The 20,949-nt window shown below is 43.0% G+C and overlaps 2 protein-coding genes across 4 annotated transcripts in view; both read left to right on the top strand.

Moving 5' to 3' along the window:
- The window catches only part of LOC147609913 (uncharacterized), a 63,028-nt gene extending 50,531 nt beyond the window's left edge, over positions 1–12,497 (top strand). Inside the window, exons 2-5 of one of the 2 annotated variants that reach the window (XM_086786983.1) lie at positions 11,321–11,357; positions 11,470–11,706; positions 11,816–11,863; positions 11,955–12,497. In XM_086786983.1, coding sequence (XP_086643109.1) covers positions 11,321–11,357; positions 11,470–11,706; positions 11,816–11,863; positions 11,955–12,137 — 505 coding nt within the window. In that variant the 3' untranslated portion in view covers positions 12,138–12,497. The remainder of the gene's footprint in view (positions 1–11,320; positions 11,358–11,469; positions 11,707–11,815; positions 11,864–11,954) is intronic. The other variant, XM_086786984.1, reaches the window with a different exon arrangement.
- Positions 12,498–15,101: 2,604 nt separating this feature from the next.
- On the top strand, positions 15,102–16,676 carry LOC147609912 (uncharacterized). Of its 2 annotated transcripts, XM_086786980.1 has the most exons (4): positions 15,108–15,512; positions 15,625–15,861; positions 15,971–16,018; positions 16,110–16,676. In XM_086786980.1, exons 2-4 carry the CDS (start codon positions 15,766–15,768, stop codon positions 16,290–16,292), a joined length of 327 nt encoding a protein of 108 aa, XP_086643106.1. In that variant the 5' UTR covers positions 15,108–15,512; positions 15,625–15,765; the 3' UTR covers positions 16,293–16,676. The 2 variants fall into 2 exon arrangements, with proteins under 2 accessions (XP_086643107.1, XP_086643106.1); XM_086786981.1 differs by lacking the exon at positions 15,971–16,018 and having other exon boundaries at positions 15,102–15,512.
- Positions 16,677–20,949: the final 4,273 nt, after the last annotated feature.

The following is a 20,949-nucleotide window of genomic DNA, read 5'->3' as shown; positions in this document are numbered from 1 at the left end:
ACGTGACAGGACCGTTGCCTGAGAACCTGTCTGGCTCACGGCACTGCCATCCCGATCTGGCACTGTGGAACACCACCAACAAACCTCCTGGGAGTTCTTCCCGATCTGTGTTCCCGCCTTGGGCTTCGAATCCGTGTACTTTCCTGTACCTTGGACCTGTACACCATCATATGGGACCGAATCAGTGTTTAGCTTTGCTGAGCCTGATGCTCTGATACAAATTTAACATGCGGTTAAATGTAGCTGGGGCGTTCGTCAATCCAAATGGCATAACCACAAATTCATAGTGGGCCCGTTCTGTACGGAAGGCTGTCTTGGGGATGTCCCCCTCTACAATCCGTACCTGGTGGTACCCACTCTTTAAATCCAGTTTGGAGAACACCTTAGCTCCATTCAGCCTCTCGAAAATATAGTCAATTCGAGGCATCGGGAATCTGCTCTTGATAGTCAGCTTGTTGAGTGCACGATAATCGACACACAACCGAGAAGACCCATCTTTCTTCTTGACAAACAAGATCGGTGCTGCAAATGGCGACACGCTGGGGCGGATGAAGCCAGCTTGCAACAATTCTTGGAGTTGGCGGTCCAACTCCGATTCCATTGCCTTAGAAAGGCGATACGGAAACTTGCTCAGGGGTTCCGAGTCTGGGAGGAGGCCAATCTTGTGATCCTCCGGTCTGGACGGGGGGAGCTGGGGAGGGAGACTGTCCCGAAGAAAAATCTTCTGGAACTTATCATGGAGAACCGAGTACTTCTCGGAAGCACTGGCCACCGTTTGGGCTGTCTGGATGTAAATCATCGCACACTGTGCGCCTTTCCTGACTGCTCGCTTAGCCTGCAAGTAACTTATGAGCGGAAAGTTTGGAATACGTGGCTCACACTTAATGGTCACCGGGGTGTTTGACACATTCCAATCGATCTGGAACGTGTGCTTGTCCCACTTGACATCAGGAAGAAACTTGTGAAACCACTGGATACCCAAAATTATGTCTGCTCCTACAAGAGGGGCAACCATAAAGTCACGCACAAACTCTATGCCCTGAATCACTAACTTAGCACCTAGAGCTTCATACTTGACGCTCGTTGTCATACCTGTGCTAAAACCCTCAACTTGTTTGTCCACCGGAGTCAGCTCGAAACGGGCACGCCTAGCGGCCTGTTCCGTGATCACATCCTCCGTGCTGCCGCTGTCAAACAAGACAACGACTCTCTGGCCACCTATGTAGCCAAAGGACTTGAGCAATTCGTTGCGCTCATACTCCTGGTCATGGGCGCCCTTCTGCTTATCTTCGAGCTCCCGGCTAATAATTGCTCCAACTGAAGCACCGGGGGTTGAAGAACTAGGGGTAGCCGTTGGGGTCTGTGTGGGAGCTGTGCTCACCATGGAAGCTGTGGAGGCGGCGGCGGCCTTTGGAGGCTTCTTCGGACAATCCCGAGAAGTATGTCCTTTTGTGTGACAAAAGAAACATCTACCCTCCTTCTTGTACTGAGAAAGCTCCTCAGCACTCAACTTGCCACCTATCTTGCCTGCCTCCGCTTTCTGGTCTGGAGTAAGCTTAGACGCACTGTTCGAGTTCTTGGAGCCAGAGGCTCCCGGGCTCTGTCCTGGGGAAGACCCCGTCTGGTTCTGGCTTTTGTCCCCCGAGGCGTTAGCCTTGGGAGAAGCCGGCTGGGAAGTCTTGGGCTTGCCACCATTGTGTTTCATTTCTGCACTCTGCGCAAGCGAGAGTGCGTCCTCAAAGGTGGCTGGCCTAAACATACGCACCTCCCATTGGATTTGCGTGTCCAGGCCATACAAAAACTGCCCTTTCTTGTCCGAATCAGATAAGCCTAATTGTAGACACAAGGTCGAAATTTTATTGGCAAACTGAAGGACTGGTTGCGCATTCTGACGTGCTCCCCTGAACTCGTCTTTGAGTTGCTCAAGGTAGTGGGGCGGTAGAAACCGCTGCTTAAGGTCGCGGACGAACTCGTCCCACACATAAGCTGCCATACCTGCTCTGGTGTGGGCATGAGCCCACTGAGTCCACCAAGGAATGGCCTCACCTTCCAAGTACCAACTAGCTAAGATCACCTTGTCAGTATCTGTTTTCCTAACTGCGGCAAAGTAAGCTTCAAATTGATGTAACCATGAATAAAGAGTTGTGGGATCGAGTTTACCATTATACTTACTGAAATTCATTTTCTCGGGAAAATGATTCGAGGGCGCCGCCGGTGTCAATCTGGCGTCCAAAGCTCTGAGGTAACGCTCGTGTTCCACTCGTCGCATGGCGTCGAATCTCCAATGCACGCATCTGCATCTCAAGCAAGGAGCTTGGCTGCGGCTGTGACCCCGCGAGAGGGTCCCTGTGACGAGGATCTGGTATCTGGGATACGGAAGGAGAGGGAGGAGGAGATGGAAAACGCTACGCTGGAGAGCGAGAACGCTCCTCTAGAGCCAAAATCTGCGCCTTCTGCTCATCCAACTTGGTTGTCTGGTCTGCGATTGCTCGCATCATCTGCTGGAACATGTCTGTGACACTCAAGCCGGGTGCCCTCGCTGGGCTGCCTGGTGCACTCTGGTCCCATGGTTCTGGTTCTCTCTCGTCGCCAAAGCTCGCCATAGCGGGAAAATGCAATTCCTTTCCGGAACGCAATCTGACCATCCACTATTTGTGTGGGAGGCTTCCGGAGGCTTCCGGAGGCTAAAAACCAACCGTCCTTCGAGGGACAGGAGTCACTCCGAAAGGGGTAGTCCACCGACGTCTAAAAACCAACCACACGAGCGAAAAAATTTTCTGGTTTTCTTTGCTGAATCTTTGTCCTTGAAGTAGGCTCTGATACCACTGTAATATGTGGAAGCTTCGGAGAAGGACCGGTACTTCAAAACTCAGAAATCAGCACTCTTTTCGCGACGGAATTAACACACAAACTAAAAGGAGATGTGCAGAAAATAGAGAGAGAAGGGGGAGATGGAGAGGACACAGTATTGGGTCCCAATTACCCTCTGTAGGGCCCCCACCATGGATGGTGTATTTGCTTTATTAGAATGATGTAAATCTGAAAACAAATACAGAAAACTTGACCTTTTCTTGGCTGGAAAATCTTGCCCTTGACCTTCAGTCCTTCACCCCTTTGCGTTAGCAACTTCTTGGCTGTCCTGGCTCTTGTTTGCTTGAGCACCTGTCCTGCAGCCGACTCACTTCTGCAGCCAGCCGACTGCACTTATCTGGATCATGCGCTTCAGCTGTCTACTGCCTTCCATGATCCCACTTGTCCTGCTCCACGTCCACTTCAGATGATACACCTGAAGCTCTGATCATTCTGGTTCTACCTATCTTCTACTAGTTCATGGTCTTTATCTGTTTGCCCCTTCTGGATTTAGCCTTGAGAAGGTCCATGGCATTGCTTATGCACATGACATGGGCAGCCTTCAAGAGAGAGAGAAAGAGAGTAGCCATCATTAGGGAAGCCTGTAAACGGTGGTAGAGGTTGGTGTGCAGCAAGAGAGCCTCCTTCAAATCAAGAGAGAGGGCTCTCCTCATACATACAAAAAGGAGTACCATGTTAAAGCCTTTCAACACAAAGAAGTTGGTTTACATACTCACAAACCTTTGACTCATTTCAAAAATCAAGGCTAGAGGGTATGAGAAGATGGAGGCTACATTGGAGATGATCAACAAAGAGGAAGCTCATGAAAGGCCGATTTCTATGCAGGAACTTCAAGAGTCTGAGGAGGACGGGGCACCTACAAATGTGGAATTGAAAGTTGCTACTCAAGAGCTTCATATAATGATGAGTTTGCTTCATCATCTCCCTCTCATGTGGAGGAAGAACAGGATGCAGAATCTGGTTAAGGTCCAAGCCTTGGTCATTGAGCCTCGAGGATGAGTCATGAATCCATGTGGCATGGACCATGGTCCTTGATTCAAACTCCAGACTCCAGATTTAGGACATTTGTCTCCACTACACTAGGCGTTAGCTAGCCTCTAGCTAACGCCTAGAGGCTAGTTTATGAACTGTTATGTTTTCATATTCTTCAGAATTTCAGGAATTAAGAATTTTCATGCTTTATAATTTCAAACTTTTATTGTCTTCATTTGTGCTTCAAAGTTCAAGCTTTATAATCTCATATTTCCAGATTTTGAAATGCTTGAGGGCACCCAGGGTAGGGCTGGTCAGGGGGGGTATGGTTGGGGGGACGAGTGATCCTCCATCACAGGCTGAAGCAACGTTTTCATACTGGTCATTGTTTTCAGGCGTATGATTGGAACTATGGTTATATTTGTATTCCAAAGTTTTAAGGCACTCAATCATCTTCAGGCTTCATGGTAGATATTTATGACAAACGCTTACAACTTGAATATTCTAACTTAAAGATCATTCGGATGCCACACTTTTCTTCCAATATTTTTGATATAGCTAAGTATGGTGTTATTTGCTCTCAATTTTTTAGATTCTCGTGGTTTCTTTACTAAATTTGCCTTTATCTCTCAATCATGCCATCTTATTTTGCTGCTTATTGAAAAAGGTTATAGTTTCAATAAGATTTTGAAAAAGGTTCGTTCTTTCATGAATCGTAGCAAGTTTATCTTTGTTATTTCAGCTTTTGGAATGTTTAAAATGATAAGGAGTAAGTTTTATAGAAGTGGGGAGCTGAAAAGCCCACTTAATTCATAATTCAATGCTCTTTTTTGTAAAAGTGGCTTGTTCTAGCTTAGAGTAGGGTGTGTTGTTTTAACTTAGAGTAGGCCTTGTTTAGTCTTTTTGTAATTCTTTCTCGCTTAGAGTAGGGTGTGTTGTTTTAACTTAGAGTAGGGTGTGTTGTTTTAACTTAGAGTAGGCCTTGTTTAGTCTTTTTGTAATTCTTTCTCGCTTTAGCTTAATATAGACGTAATTTGGTTCTTTCCTATGTTTTGTGATTCTTTGTTGTTATACCTTAGAGTAGACTTTGAGTGCTAGTCGCTATCATGGCTGAGTGTGTCCATCACCTCCGGAGAGTGATAGAAACTCAGTTCGCTGGTTTTATAAAGCATGTTCTTTTGGAAACCTCCTACTTTTGGGCACCGATGATGTGAGTAGGGATGTCATAGCTTATGGTCCACGCTATGCATGATAGAGTTGATGAACCTACACCATATTCGGGCAGACATTGGAGTTAATGGTTGCACTTTTGAGTCGAAGTTTTTTTATAAGTTTAGCTTAATGTTTGGTTCTGGCTCTTAAGTGCTTTAGGTCTAGAGTTTATAGTTCTTTGTTTTGCTATTTTGTGTTGTTGTTTAGTATCTCAGCTCAAAAGGTTCAAGTTCTTATTAAGAAGAAGTGTGTGTATGCTTTTGTGTGTGTTTTTTATTTTTTATTTTTTAAAGTTTATTTCATTCATGTAATTGTTTTGTTTTGTTTTCTTGTTTTCTTGTTTTTTGTTTTTTTGTTTTTTTGTTTGTTTTTTGTTTTTTGTTTTTTTTTTTGTTAATGTCTTAATTAAAAGTCTTCGTTTGATATTATCTTTTGATTTCCTCTCCTTAGTAGCTAGGTTTGTTAGTTTATTTATTTTTTATCTTTCAAATGCTTTGTTTTTGTCTTTGTCCTTCTTCACTGTTATTTCTTTCTCAAATCTCTCAATTCGTACGTTCAGATTTTTCTGACCTTATGAAGGTATATATATGGATATATCTCGGGATATCTTAAGGATATGGTGAGGAGATTTCTTTTGGCTTCATGACCAGCCTAGCAAAGAAAAGCTAAGTATGCTTGAGTTTGCAAAGTTGGTGCTTTTGCTATTTACTATGAAGTGTTTCTGATGTTTACTAACCCTTGTATAGCCATCATGCAAGGAGAAGTGTGTTGTTGTTTGCCTTGAGATGGTTTCGAGGAAACATTGTTTATGGCTCTCTTTTATGGGATGGATTATGTTTTTGGCTCCCTTTATTTGGGATGCATTTGACTTATGGAACTCATGGCTATCTCATGGATCGAGGATTTCTATTGGTGGCCGAAATGCCTGTAAAACTATTGGTGGTCGAAATGTTGATAAACTATGTGTAGCAAAAATGTTTATGGAGCACCAGGATATCTATGCCTGTGAATGATTCTCATCTTTTGTTTCACACTTGAGTCCACCTCTCCTCCAAGGTGTGTGGTTAGAGTACCAACATGGAGTGCAAGTGGTAGAGTGGACACGACGCCTGGTTGGCAAGGGACTTATGTCTACGCCAAGGGTCATGTGGACTGACACCTTGCAGATCCAGTGGACATTCTATATCTGTGTGCATGGTTGATCGGTCTTCTATTTCTCTGCCTGGTCTTTGCATGTGTAAGCATGGAAGCCAGTGGAGAATAGCATGCGTTTGATGTGACAATGGGGATTGGGGAACGAGTAACTGCTCCTTGGAGATGGATTCGACTTGGAGTATGGGTAGAGAGACATGATATGATATTTGGACTTACGAGATTGTTTTGTCTCATCCATTTATTTTGGGACATAATTTTGATATTGGTATTATGGAGACTTATTTAGTGTCGCCCATTTATTTGGAACATGGATTCTTTCAGTTTTATTGGATTTTTGATATGATATCTGTCTCGTCTCGTCCACTTGATGGGACATGCTTATATCTTGGATATATGGCTTGAAGCTTAAAATTGCGGACAACTTTCAAGAAGTTGGGGAGGATGTCTACATGGGTTTAGATAAAACCCAAGATATTGTGTCCTTTTTAAAAATTTCAGCTTCATCTACTAGTCTAGAAAGTAGCTTAAATCTTTGGTTTTGGATAACGAACTGGTGTGACCAGTCAGTAATGAATAATCTTTTTGGCTATTTTCATTGTGCATGTCCATGCAGGATGAATGTTATCACAAGGGCTTAAAGCCAAATATCCTAAAGTTTTATTCAATATATATTATGCATTGTTCTATTAGAAGAATATTCTATCCAAATGAATTTTTAATATGAAGGATTCTCTATATGGCCAAGTGGAGTTGTTTTATGCAGTGGATTTTTTTTAACTCAGATATCTTTCTCATACCTTGGCTATATCTATAGTATTTGTTATACTATTTCCCTTGCGAAGTGGCTTGGGTGTATGGTTGTGAGACTGGATATTGACCGGAGAGTTCCACTCAAGCAAGGCTTGCGTGAGACTGGGTAATACTCCGAGAGGCTCCACAATCAATGTTATCCTTCACTGATGTGATCAGTGAGTACTGATATGATCAGTAATTTTGACATGTGACTCGAGCCTAGCTCTTTCTTTGTAGAGTGTGATAGATGTCCACCTGGGAGTTAACTGGTATATAGTCGTTGTTTATGGCTGGATGGCCTTCATTTGAGGACTCTAGTAGGACTAGATCCGAGCTCATCCTTTTGGATGAGAACAACCTTGCTTTTCCGCGAGAGCGCTATCACAGTTGCAGTCAATTGTTTAAAAAGGCCGGGAAGATGTCACTAGCTTAGACATTTCCCAATATGAAAGGGGTCTGGTGGACTCTAGCACGTTCAAATATTCGGAAAGAACAAGCTTTGGGAATGGGGAATTATCCTAGAATACAAAGGATCACACTCCTAAAATTTAGGAGAGTTGCTATTTTTTGGCCCAACTCCGATGGAAATTATCCTAGAATACAAAGGATCACACTCCTAAAATTTAGGAGAGTTGCTATTTTTTGGCCCAACTCTAATGGAAATTCTATTCGCGTCATTACGTATGGAATTGAGCAAATACCAAGAGTTGTCAACGTACCTATGACAAATGGGCTATCAATTGGGATATTTTTAGAGAGAAAGATTATGGGAGAACCCATCTCTTAGATTGGGACATGTGGTAAGAAAGTGGATCAAAGTGAGACAAGTGGCCTCACACTTGTCATTATAGCCTTCTCTTGCCATTTTAGCTCATGGGAGGCCCAAATCTATAAATTGGAGCCCCTCTCTTCATTTGAAGGAGGCTTTCTTGTTGCACACTAGCCTCTACCACCATTACACGTTGCCCTAATGATGGCTACTCTCTTTCTCTCTCTCTTGAAGGCTGCCCATGAAGAATACAGGCTGTTGGGGACTGTTTTGGAGGCTTCCATCACGATGAAATACTGAAGGCAAGGGTATTTAATCATTTTATTATGATTTCTAGCAACCATACTTGTTGTACCAATCCTTGTACTTGTTGTACTTGTCGTACCAGCCATTGTACCTATTGTACCAGCCTTACTTGCTGTACCAAACACTGTACCTGTTGTACCAGCTACTGCACCTGCTGTACCAGCCATTGTACATGTGGTACCGACTGAGTGGAGGTGTACCTATTGTTTCAGATTTTGTAGCTGCTGTACCAGTTCTATTGGTGCTGCCTTGACTTGTTTTGGTTGCCTATGGTGCTGCCCAACAAGTTCATGGTGATGTATATGGTATATTATTTGATTCAACTGAGTTTTTCACATATGGCATCTTGAAGACCTGTGGTGATGGGGGAGATTAGTACCCTCATGGAAAGAGGTGGTTCACACACGTTCATGGTATTTAGGGGCTTCTTTTGATGATAGCCTGGGTGTTTCGTCCAACGATGGTCGGCATCTCCCGTGGGGAGAGTAAGGCCCTCAAAGCTTGTACATGATATTATTCTCCTTGGGTAATAAAATACTCCAAGGGGAGGGTCGGCCCATTCTGGCCTCTATGCGTGTCATGTGCAAGTATGCCCATGGACATGTTCCTCAGCTAGTCCAGAAGGGGCAGCCAGAAAAGAATGATAAGAACCAGAAGTTGGAGCATCAAGTACTGTTTTGGCTAGTGAGGACTAGGAGAAGGGGACTAGGATGACTAGGCGGCTACAAGAGGGTACTGTCGGCTGCAAGAAAAGGCTGTTGGCTAGACCAGATTAGAGGCGGCTGCAGGCGCATCACATTTATGGGAAGAAGTGTCAGTCGGTTGGCCGACCGGCAGTTGGCCGGCTCTTCTATTTGTTCAAGAGCCTATATAAAGGCATGGATGCTCATTGTTGGACTCATTCAACTCCTTTGAGTTGTGTCCTTAGACTAGGATTTATTTTGGTGTATTCCACCTTTCATGCAAGGCAGCCTATGGCTGTAGATTAGGTACCTTTTTGTACCATATGAATATACTCTCCCTTCTGTCAGCGTTTTTGCATCAACATGTTCTAGATGGTGTTTAAGGCTGAAAGAAGACTCTGAGAGCTTCCACGTGTTACATTGGTATCAGAGCATCAGGCTCAGCAAAGCTAAACACTGATTCAGTTCCATATGATGGTGTACAGGTCCAAGGTACAGGAAAGTACACGGATACGAAGCCCAAGGCAAGGAACAGAGGATTGGGAAGAGCTCCCAAGAGGTTTGTTGGTGGTGTTCCACAAAAGCCAGAGGGGATGGCAGTCCTGTGAGCCAGATAGGTTCTCGGGCAACGGTCATGATTGACAGGGGTTTCAGGGAACAGAATGGGATGATGACAGTCATCCAAGAACAGGTTGGAATCCTGTCATCAAGTTTAGTAGAGGGGGATGTCATGTGCAAGTTTGCCCATGGACATGTCGAGAAGCTAGTCCAGAAGGGGCAGCCAGAAAAAGATCAGTTAGAACCAGAATTTAGGAGCATGTTATGCTGTTTTGGTAGGAGGATATCTGATGGAAGAGGTGGTGTTGCTGTCGGCCAACATAAGAATAGAATAATGAACCTGTCGGCTGCATACCACATGTCTTTTTGGACTTGAAGCTGGCTGACCAGGAGTTGGCCAGGCCATCAGTGATTTTTCAGCCTATAAATAGGCATGTTTGCTCATTGTTGTATTCATTCACTCCACTAGGGAGTGGGTCCAGCATTAGGACTATTTTGGGGTGTTTCCACCTTTTTCATGAAGGCAGCCTATGGCTGTAGAACTGGGTACCTTTTTGTACCATATGAATATACTGAATTTCCAACTCTCTCTCTCTCTCTACTCTCCCTTCTGTCTGCGTTTTTGCATCAGCATGTTCTAAGTGGTGTTTAGGGTTGAAAGAAGACTCCCAGAGCTTCCGCGTGTTACATTGGTATCAGAGCATCAGTCTCAGCAAAGCTGAACACTGATTCAGTCGCATATGACGGTGTACAAGTCCAAGGTACAGAAAGTACACGGATACGAAGCCCAAGGCAAGGAACACAGGATCGGGAAGATCTCCCAGGAGGTTTGTTGGTGGTGTTCCACAAAGCCAGAGGGGACGGCAGTCCTGTGAGCCAGGTAGGTTCTCGGGCAACGGTCCCAAGGGAGGATTATCCTCCAAGGGGTGATGTGAGAGTGCCAGACTCATTTCTCAGGAATGAAGACCAAGAGAGTGTTCAGAGTGAGGGCAGGAACGGATTGGGGTCTGGATGGAACAGATGCATAGATTTTATTCAGAGTTAGAGTGGTTTTGGAGACCGGGCCGGGTTTTCAGAGAATATGAGAGACAAAAAAAAAATCGTCTTTTGAATACAACGTTTATAATAATATTTAGATGAACATTATGTAGGATTTATTTTGGTGTATTCCACCTTTCATGCAAGGCAGCCTATGGCTGTAGATTAGGTACCTTTTTGTACCATATGAATATACTGAATTTTCCAGCATCTCTCTTTCTCTACTCTCCCTTTTGTCTACTTTTTTGCTTCAGCATGTTCTAGATGGTGTTTAGGGCTGAAAGAAGACTCCCAGAGCTGCCGCGTGTTACAATGCGGTATCACATGTCACCATGTGCAAGCTCCACTTTCAGCATTTGTGGATGTTTTGTCTAGCTTTTATGTTTTATGCAAAGTGATGATGGATATGTGTTAAGGCTGTGGCTGTTTAAATGTTTTAATATGCGTTGATGGTATCAACAAGTGTGTCAAAGGCCCTAGTCCCCCGGGCACTGCGAGTTTCACTAGGAAAGAGAAACGTGGGCTTGGTGGGGTGGTGGGCCTTGCATCTACCAGGTGACAAGTGGCTGGTCGGCCATCTTTCCGATAATGAGTGTGGGGTCCACACCCACACCACAGATCCATACATGCAACAAATGGGGCGCTTTCCTTTGTCCTTGCTTGCCACATTAAAACATGTCCAGCCCCTTTAATAATATTGTCTACCCAGCTTTAATGAGTGTGAACCTGCAAGACAAGTTATAGCATAACATAGTCTTGTAAAAATAAACAAGATCTGATCTGATGACCCTGGTTTGTGCAGTAGGCACATGATTAGAACAGGTCAAAAACAGATGCCTTGTTGGAGGTCACTTTGCTGACATAAGACCCCAGATTAGGGTTTTCCTTGGAAACAAAACACAAGTAGGTATATCACGATTTGTGAAGCTTGAAGGTCCTAAAGTGCTTTTGATTGTTTTTACAGGTATGATTATGCTGGTTATGGGCAGTCAACTGGGAAGGTATGTACATTCTTCTAGTATTCTCTTTGGGTTTTTGGAGCATTTTCTGATTCTCTCATTCTATGCTATAAAAAGTCTTACTTATACTGTATGGTTTGTGTGGATCAAATAGCCAACAGAATACAACACTTATGCAGATATAGAAGGTGCATACGAGTGCCTTGAGTGTGATTATGGTGCAAAACAAAAGGACATAATTTTATATGGGCAGTCTGTCGGGAGCGGACCAACGTTAGAGTTGGCAACACGCCTAATGCAGTTGAGAGCTGTGATCCTGCATAGTCCTATTTTGTCAGGACTTCGAGTTGTGTCTCCCATCAAACATAACCATTCGTTCGACATATATAAGGTGAGGATGGGATCGAATGCCTTGTGTTTTTGATAGAGTAATACTAAATCTGGCTTTTGCCATCATGATTTGTTAAGTTTAATAAGGGCTAGTTCTTAAAATATTGCAGAACATTGACAAAATTGGAAGAGTTTCGTGTCCCGTGCTGGTAATGCATGTAAGTGCAATGCATAATCTGCTAGAATCTAGTGCATAAGGCCCTGAGCTCCCTTTTGGTAAGCATGCTTGCTTCATGTATATGTGTGCAGGGCACCTCTGATGAGGTGGTGGATTGCTCACATGGAAAGCAGATTTGGGACCTGTGCAAGGAGAAGTATGAACCACTTTGGGTGAAAGGAGGGGGCCATAGCAACTTGGAGCTCTTTCCAGAATACATGCAACATCTTCAGAAGTTTGTATCTTCATTGGAGAAATCTCCGTTGAACCGATGAGTAAGAGAGCAGATCGAGTCGACTAGTCCAGGAAAAGCATAGATTTTCCTGAGCTTAGCAGTCCAGGAAAAGCACAGATCAAGAAGTCTGAACATCATAAGACAATTTAACTTAAGTGGTTTAGAGTAGGAAAACTCTTCATTTGGTATATACATAAATGTCCTTTGAACCTGCAGTTATGATGCAGTCAAATGCCTTCTTTTAACCTTTTCCTAAGTTTTGAAACGATTTGGTCTAGGAACAATGTGGTAGGTTTTATAACTGTTCGATTTGTGTATAAAGATTGAACTAGTTGTTGTCTCACATGTGGCTGTGGCATTATTGTTTGCAACTTCTAAAATGACTACTTGTCAAGACAATGCTTACTGATCTGTTTCTTTGGGTATCTATTTTGTAATATTTCGTTTTGAAAAATGCAGTCTCTCTCTCTCTCTCTCTCTCTCTCTATAAAGAAATATGTGGACAGTGTTAGATAGTTGATATCAAAAGAGATGATACACAACAAAAAAACAAAATCCAAATATACAAATCAGTGTCACCGTTGATATCCAAAAAAGTGGTGAGATACCTCAATATCCAAAGAACATGCACAACAAAAATCAAATCTAAACAACCATGCACACAATTGTTGGGGTTTGTAGTCCACCTTGTGTCCACCCTTTATGTGTGTTACGTGTTTTTCTTAAATAACCCTCGATAGTCCTACTCTTATGAGTAAGTGTGTATACGTTGAAACACTCTCTTAAGCCTTTAGTTGAGCAATGATGTTAGCACCTTTTACGTAGATGTTTTCTTGTGATTTAGGCCTTTAATTTAGTCAAAGATAGGTGTAGGCGAGCTTATAAAAGGCCGTTGTACTTTCATTTCAAATCGATCAAAGTACTCGTCTTGCGCTTTTACTCACATACACTTACTTTGAGTCGTTATCATACTCTGCAGAGTCTCTGACTTTTGCACACCATGTGAACTCCAAGTCTTCAACATGGTATCAGAGCTAGGTTCCCATCCTAGGATTTCTATCACATGTTGCTTGTATTGATGGTGTAAGCACATTCAGTTGTAGCTCATCTACTAATGGTGTAAGCATGTTTACCTACCCTTTTGCTCCTCATTGAAATCGCATGTGAGCTTCGCCCATCACGTGCAATAGTTGTCTTAGCCTTGCACCTTGTGCATGTTTACCTATGCGTGCCATTTTGTGCCATTCACTTGCAGCTTCATCAGCGCATTGAGCCACCTCTGTACATGGTCACTTGTGCATACACCTGTTGGTCTCATCATCGTTGCTTGACTATTGTGTGTGCATTGTTATCCGGTTCAACAGTCTACTAGGTCCACCTAGCCCACTTGTACTTCTATCCATCAGATCTCACTAACTTTGCCAACTTTCTTGGTCGGGTTTACTTTCTTGGCCAGGTTTACTTTCTTCGCCAGGTTTACTTTCTCAAAATCCGAATGCGAAATCAGTTGATGGGATTCGAATGCGGAATCAACTGATGGGATTCGAACGTGGAAGTAGTTGCGGAATCAGCTCTTAGAGTTAGGTGTTTGAATTAGCTGTTGTCGGAGTCGGCTGTTGGAATCAGCTTGTAGTAGGTGAAGCATGCACTTACATGATTTGTTTAGAAGGCTTGAAGAAGTCTGTAGGTCATCTTGAAGAACACATACCAGATATGCAGCTATCTTTCCATCACTTTTACAGACCTAGAGTAGTACAGTCCATCCTATCCATTAAGCACTCATGGATTGTTCCAAAGCTTGGAAAAGTTTATTTCTTTGCAAAAGTTCTTTGGAACAAATTTTCCTACTTGGCAGACAAAGATAAGACTTCTTCTCATGCAAGATGGGGTCTGGGGGATTGTCAAAGGAAATGAAGAAAAACCCGAAGGCACACCATCGTCACCTATTGTAAAGTCCTGGAATGAGAATAATGACAAGGCACTTGGTCGCATCAGCCTTGGTCTTGCAGATAATCTTATCCAGATTTGGATTTGGACACAACAAAAGAGGTATGGGATAAGCCTGAGAATCTATTTGGTAACTTGACCTCGATGATGAGGATGAGTATACCTTGTAATTTTTCCTTCATCTATGTTTTTCTATTCAGGTTAATAATGAGTCCTTTGCTCGGGTAGTCCACCCAAAATGTGTATTTCTTTGTTAGCTTGTGTTTGTTTTCACTATGATGTCAAACTACTCTCTGTATAGAGAAAGGGGGGAGGGGGAGGGGCTAGTTCTGGGAGCTGAGGGATTTCATGTGTGGTCAAGCTCCTATCATGCTTGAGATGAGAGTTTCAGGTGTTGGTACACTGTGATCTTTTGTATCACGTATACAGTCGTAGGCCCAAATCATCATGAATATGAAGGCTACCCACATAACACGTCGTTGACTTTGAAGGGGGATTTGTTGGGTTTCATAGTGATGTGTTCGCCCTTTATGTGTGTGTGTTCCTTCTAAAAAAACCCTCATATAGTCCTACTCGTATGAGTAAGTGTGTATACATGGGAACACCCTCTTACTCCAAGTCTTCAACAGAAAAATCTCTCTTTTTTGTACCATATGAATATACTGAATTTTCCAGCATCTCTCTTTCTCTACTCTCCCTTTTGTCTACTTTTTTGCTTCAGCATGTTCTAGATGGTGTTTAGGGCTGAAAGAAGACTCCCAGAGCTGCCGCGTGTTACAATGCGGTATCACATGTCACCATGTGCAAGCTCCACTTTCAGCATTTGTGGATGTTTTGTCTAGCTTTTATGTTTTATGCAAAGTGATGATGGATATGTGTTAAGGCTGTGGCTGTTTAAATGTTTTAATATGCGTTGATGGTATCAACAAGTGTGTCAAAGGCCCTAGTCCCCCGGGCACTGCGAGTTTCACTAGGAAAGAGAAACGTGGGCTTGGTGGGGTGGTGGGCCTTGCATCTACCAGGTGACAAGTGGCTGGTCGGCCATCTTTCCGATAATGAGTGTGGGGTCCACACCCACACCACAGATCCATACATGCAACAAATGGGGCGCTTTCCTTTGTCCTTGCTTGCCACATTAAAACATGTCCAGCCCCTTTAATAATATTGTCTACCCAGCTTTAATGAGTGTGAACCTGCAAGACAAGTTATAGCATAACATAGTCTTGTAAAAATAAACAAGATCTGATCTGATGACCCTGGTTTGTGCAGTAGGCACATGATTAGAACAGGTCAAAAACAGATGCCTTGTTGGAGGTCACTTTGCTGACATAAGACCCCAGATTAGGGTTTTCCTTGGAAACAAAACACAAGTAGGTATATCACGATTTGTGAAGCTTGAAGGCCCTAAAGTGCTTTTGATTGTTTTTACAGGTATGATTATGCTGGTTATGGGCAGTCAACTGGGAAGGTATGTACATTCTTCTAGTATTCTCTTTGGGTTTTTGGAGCATTTTCTGATTCTCTCATTCTATGCTATAAAAAGTCTTACTTATACTGTATGGTTTGTGTGGATCAAATAGCCAACAGAATACAACACTTATGCAGATATAGAAGGTGCATACGAGTGCCTTGAGTGTGATTATGGTGCAAAACAAAAGGACATAATTTTATATGGGCAGTCTGTCGGGAGCGGACCAACGTTAGAGTTGGCAACACGCCTAATGCAGTTGAGAGCTGTGATCCTGCATAGTCCTATTTTGTCAGGACTTCGAGTTATGTGTCCCATCAAAGATAACCATTCGTTCGACATATATAAGGTGAGGATGGGATCGAATGCCTTGTGTTTTTGATAGAGTAATACTAAATCTGGCTTTTGCCATCATGATTTGTTAAGTTTAATAAGGGCTAGTTCTTAAAATATTGCAGAACATTGACAAAATTGGAAGAGTTTCGTGTCCCGTGCTGGTAATGCATGTAAGTGCAATGCATAATCTGCTAGAATCTAGTGCATAAGCCTCTGAGCTCCCTTTTGGTAAGCATGCTTGCTTCATGTATATGTGTGCAGGGCACCTCTGATGAGGTGGTGGATTGGTCACATGGAAAGCAGCTTTGGGACCTGTGCAAGGAGAAGTATGAACCACTTTGGGTGAAAGGAGGGGGGCATAGCAACTTGGAGCTCTTTCCAGAATACATGCAACATCTTCAGAAGTTTGTATCTTCATTGGAGAAATCTCCGTTGAACCGATGAGTAAGAGAGCAGATCGAGTCGACTAGTCCAGGAAAAGCATAGATTTTCCTGAGCTGCCCATGCAGAGTGCTGGGGACTCCAGCAGTCCAGGAAAAGCACAGATCAAGAAGTCTGAACATCATAAGACAATTTAACTCAAGTGGTTTAGAGTAGGAAAACTCTTCATTTGGTATATACATAAATGTCCTTTGAACTTGCAGTTATGATGCAGTCAAATGCCTTCTTTTAACCTTTTCCTAAGTTTTGAAACGATTTGGTCTAGGAACAATGTGGTAGGTTTTATAACTGTTCGATTTGTGTATAAAGATTGAACTAGTTGTTGCCTCACATGTTGCCGTGGCATTATTGTTTGCAACTTCTAAAATGACTACTTGTCAAAACAATGCTTACTGATCTGTTTCTTTGGGTATCTATTTTGTAATATTTCGTTTTGAAAAATGCAGAGTCTCTCTCTCTCTCTCTCTCTCTATAAAGAGATATGTGGACAGTGTTAGATAGTTGATATCAAAAGAGATGATACACAACAAAAAAACAAAATCCAAATATACAAATCAGTGTCACCGTTGATATCCAAAAAAGTGGGGAGATACCTCAATATCCAAAGAACATGCACAACAAAAATCAAATCTAAACAACCATGTACACAATTGTTGGGGTTTGTAGTCCACCTTGTGTCCACCCTTTATGTGTGTTATGTGTTTCTCTTAAATAACCCTCGATAGTCCTACTCTTATGAGTAAGTGTGTATACGTTGAAACACTCTCTTAAGCCTTTAGTTGAGCAATGATGTCAGCACCTTTTACGTAGATATTTTCTTGTGATTTAGGTCTTTAATTTAGTCGAAGATAGGTGTAGGCAAGCTTATAAAAAAGCCGTTGTACTTTCATTTCAAATCAATCAAAGTACTCGTAATAGTCATTCTTGCGCTTTTACTCACATACACTCACTTTGAGTCGTTATCATACTCTGCACAGTCTTTGACTTTTGCACACCATGTGAACTCCAAGTCTTCAACATGGTATCAGAGCTAGGTTCCCACCCTAGGATTTCTCACATGTTGCTTGTATTGATGGTGTACGCATGTTCAGTTGTAGCTCATCTACTAATGGTGTAAGCATGTTTACCTACCCTTTTGCTCCTCATTGAAATCGGATGTGAGCTTCGCCCATCACGTGCAATAGTTGTCTTAGCCCTGCACCTTGTGCATGTTTACCTATGCGTGCCATTTTGTGCCATTCACTTGCAGCTTCATCAGCGCATTGAGCCACCTCTGTACATAGTCACTTGTTGCGCATACACTTGTTGGTCTCATCATCGTTGCTTGACTATTGTGTGTGCATTGTTATCCAGTTCAACAGTCTACTAGGTCCACCTAGTCCACTTGTACTTGCTATCCATCAGATCTCACTAACTTTGCCAACTTTCTTGGTCGGGTTTACTTTCTTGGCCAGGTTTACTTTCTTCGCCAGGTTTACTTTCTCAAAATCCGAATGCGGAATCAGTTGATGGGATTCGAATGCGGAATCAGCTGATGGAATTCGAACGTGGAAGTAGTTGTCAGAATCAGCTCTTAGAGTTAGGTGTTTGAACTAGCTGTTGTCGGAGTCGGCTGTTGGAATCAGGTTGTAGTAGGTGAAGCATGCACTTACATGATTTGTTTAGAAGGCTTAAGAAGTCTGCACGTCATCTTGAAGAACACATACCAGATATGCACCTATCTTTCCATCACTTGCAGACCTAGAGTAGTACAGTCCATCCTATCGATTAAGCACTCATGAATTCTTCCAAAGCTTTGGAAAAGTTTATTTCTTTGCAAAAGTTCTTTGGAACAAATTTTCCTACTTGGCAGACAAAGATAAGACTTCTTCTCATACAAGATGGGGTCTGGGGGATTGTCAAAGGAAATGAAGAAAAACCCGAAGGCACACCATCGTCACCTATTGTAAAGTCCTGGAATGAGAATAATGACAAGGCACTTGGTCGCATCAGCCTTGGTCTTGCAGATAATCTTATCCATCATTTGGATTTGAACACAACAAAAGAGGTATGGGATAAGCCTGAGAATCTATTTGGTAACTTGACCTCGATGATGAGGACGAGTATACCTTGTAATTTTTCCTTCATCTATGTTTTTCTATTCAGGTTAATAATGAGTCCTTTGCTCGGGTAGTCCACCCAAAATGTGTATTTCTTTGTTAGCTTGTGTGTGTGTGTGACTATGATGTCAAACTACTCTCTGTATAGAGAAAGGGGGGGGGGGGCTAGTTCTGGGAGCTGAGGGATTTCATGTGTGGTCAAGCTCCTATCATGCTTGAGATGAGAGTTTTAGGTGTTAGTACACTGTGATCTTTTGTATCACGTGTACAGTTGTAGGCCCAAATCATCATGAATATGAAGGCTACCCACATAACATGTCGCTGACTTTGAAGGGGGGTTTGTTGGGTTTCGTAGTCCGCCTTGTGTTCGCCCTTTATGTGTGTATGTGTTCCTTCTAAAAAACCCTCATATAGTCCTACTCTTATGAGTTAGTGTGTATACATGGGAACACCCTCTTACTCCAAGTCTTCAATAGAAAAATCTCTCTTTTTTTGGGCACATTAAACAACTCTCAACCCACCCACATCCACACCCACACCCACACCCATCCCCCTCCCCCTCCACACCCCCTTCACACACACACACACACACACACACACACACACACACACACACACACACACACAGGTACAAAATGTGTAAAGGTATGAAACATATTTGAAATGTTCTTGAGACTTGCAAGTACTCAGCACCTCGGATTGTTTTATCTCGGGGAGGGGGGGTCATAGTTGCATGCCTTCAATAATTTCAACTAGGCTGGATGTTATGACACCATAATGTCCACTAGTGACTTTGCTTTCGTCTTGGTGATTCATGTATATCACGGCTCAGTAAGAAGCAACCAACAATAGCCACTTCAAGCTGTAGCCGAGTAAAGGGCAAAAGCAATATCAAATGTGGTTTCAAAGGTTATCATGAAAGCTAATTGTCCAATTCATAATGAATTCTAAGGCTATCATTAAATCTATTATCCATGCCATAATGAAGTTTGCATCTTTGAGGGGAGTGGATCATTGTCGGAACATCACATCCAATACAATAAGGAGGTGTACTAGCTCCAATGCTTTCAGTAGGTAAAGTAGGCATCTTTTTCTCACATTGACCTACATGCGAGAGAAGGATTAATACGACATCGTGTCAATGAAAAGTTTAAAAAAAAGAATTATTAATTTTAGCAATTGCAAAGGAATGTTGAGATATCGAGCTCGTCTAGTGAGGCGGTGGCCACTGATGACCCGCCTGGGGGATAGGCCCCACACTTACACCACTGGCATGGTTGGTGAGATCTTGGGTGATATGCGGCCAGTGGGATGACAGGCTGTGTGACAGCCATGCTAGAGATTGGCATAGTTATAGCGCCAGCTCATTTAGTCGGGTTCACACTATAGAGAACCCGTGTATGTATTGGTTGAGTACCTTTCATATTGTGAGTACTCTTATCTTGTATATGGAGTGTTGAGTGTTGAGTAGAGAAGAAGAAGATTTTCAGCCTCTCACCTTGTGTGTTCTCTATTAGGGTTTTGTGAGTGTGTGTGTGTGCTTGCAAGAGCTCAAGCTCTCTTCCCCCCTGCATCTTTTCATGGTATCAGAGCCTGGTTCGTGCTAAGGGCTGAGCTGCAAGCAAGAGAACCACAGGAAGCGGTACGAGGGTAAGAGCTTCAACTACTCTTTCCTATTTGTGTTGGTGACTACACCCTTGTCGGGAGCTCTACGGGAGCACCGGCAACGATCTCTGATTAAGGAGCTTTCTTCGCGGGAGTAAAGCTATTGGGCAACTAGATAGTCCTACGGACTGATATTTTCGGGCCAAAAATGAGTTTCGGGCGCGTCTGGACCTCCGTTTTTCAGAAAGCAGGCGATTTCGAGCACTGCGGGTAAGTCATCGATTCTCTGCAGAACTCTGTTTTAAGAACTGCAGGAAGACAGATTGACTGTGCAGACACTGTGGGTGCTGCAAAGAGGTCTACAGTTGCCATTGGGTGTATGTATGCACATTGAAGTCACTGGTTGTGACATTTGAGAGTACTACAGTACCGCTGCAGAAAATACAGCATTTGTGCAGGAAAAACCAGAGTGCAGTTTTTGGTAAAATTGTGTGTTTGACAAGATGTCAAATGATGGGATAACTCAGATTGTGGCTGAGAAGCTTGATAAGAATAACTTCCATGCTTGGAGGTTCAGGTTGACGAATTTCCTGAGATGGGAAAAGGTTATTGGGACTACATAGAAGGTGAGCATGAAGAGGCACCGGAGATACCGGATATAAATCCGACTGCTGCAGATGTGAAAGAATTTAAAGACTGGAACCAAGGAGCCAGGAAGATTATGTATTGGCTCTCCATTAGTATACAGGACACCATGATTGGGCACATTCAAATACCAAGGCACGTAAGATACAGTGGAAGAATGAACTTCATACTGTGGAGAAAAAGAGCATGTCGGTGAATGACTATGCGTTGAAGATAAAGGGTATTGTGGAATCCCTTGCATCTATTGGTGTGTCAGTAGATGATGATGACAAGGTGGAAGTCTGTCTACGTGGTCTCGGGCCACAATACAA

The sequence above is a fragment of the Cibotium barometz genome, chromosome 50 (assembly GCF_041138505.1).
Source record: "Cibotium barometz isolate CiBa-2024 chromosome 50, ASM4113850v1, whole genome shotgun sequence".
Lineage (NCBI taxonomy): Eukaryota > Viridiplantae > Streptophyta > Polypodiopsida > Cyatheales > Cibotiaceae > Cibotium > Cibotium barometz.
The sequence above is the reverse complement of the archived record's forward strand: the minus strand, read 5'-3'. Positions and strand labels throughout refer to the sequence as shown.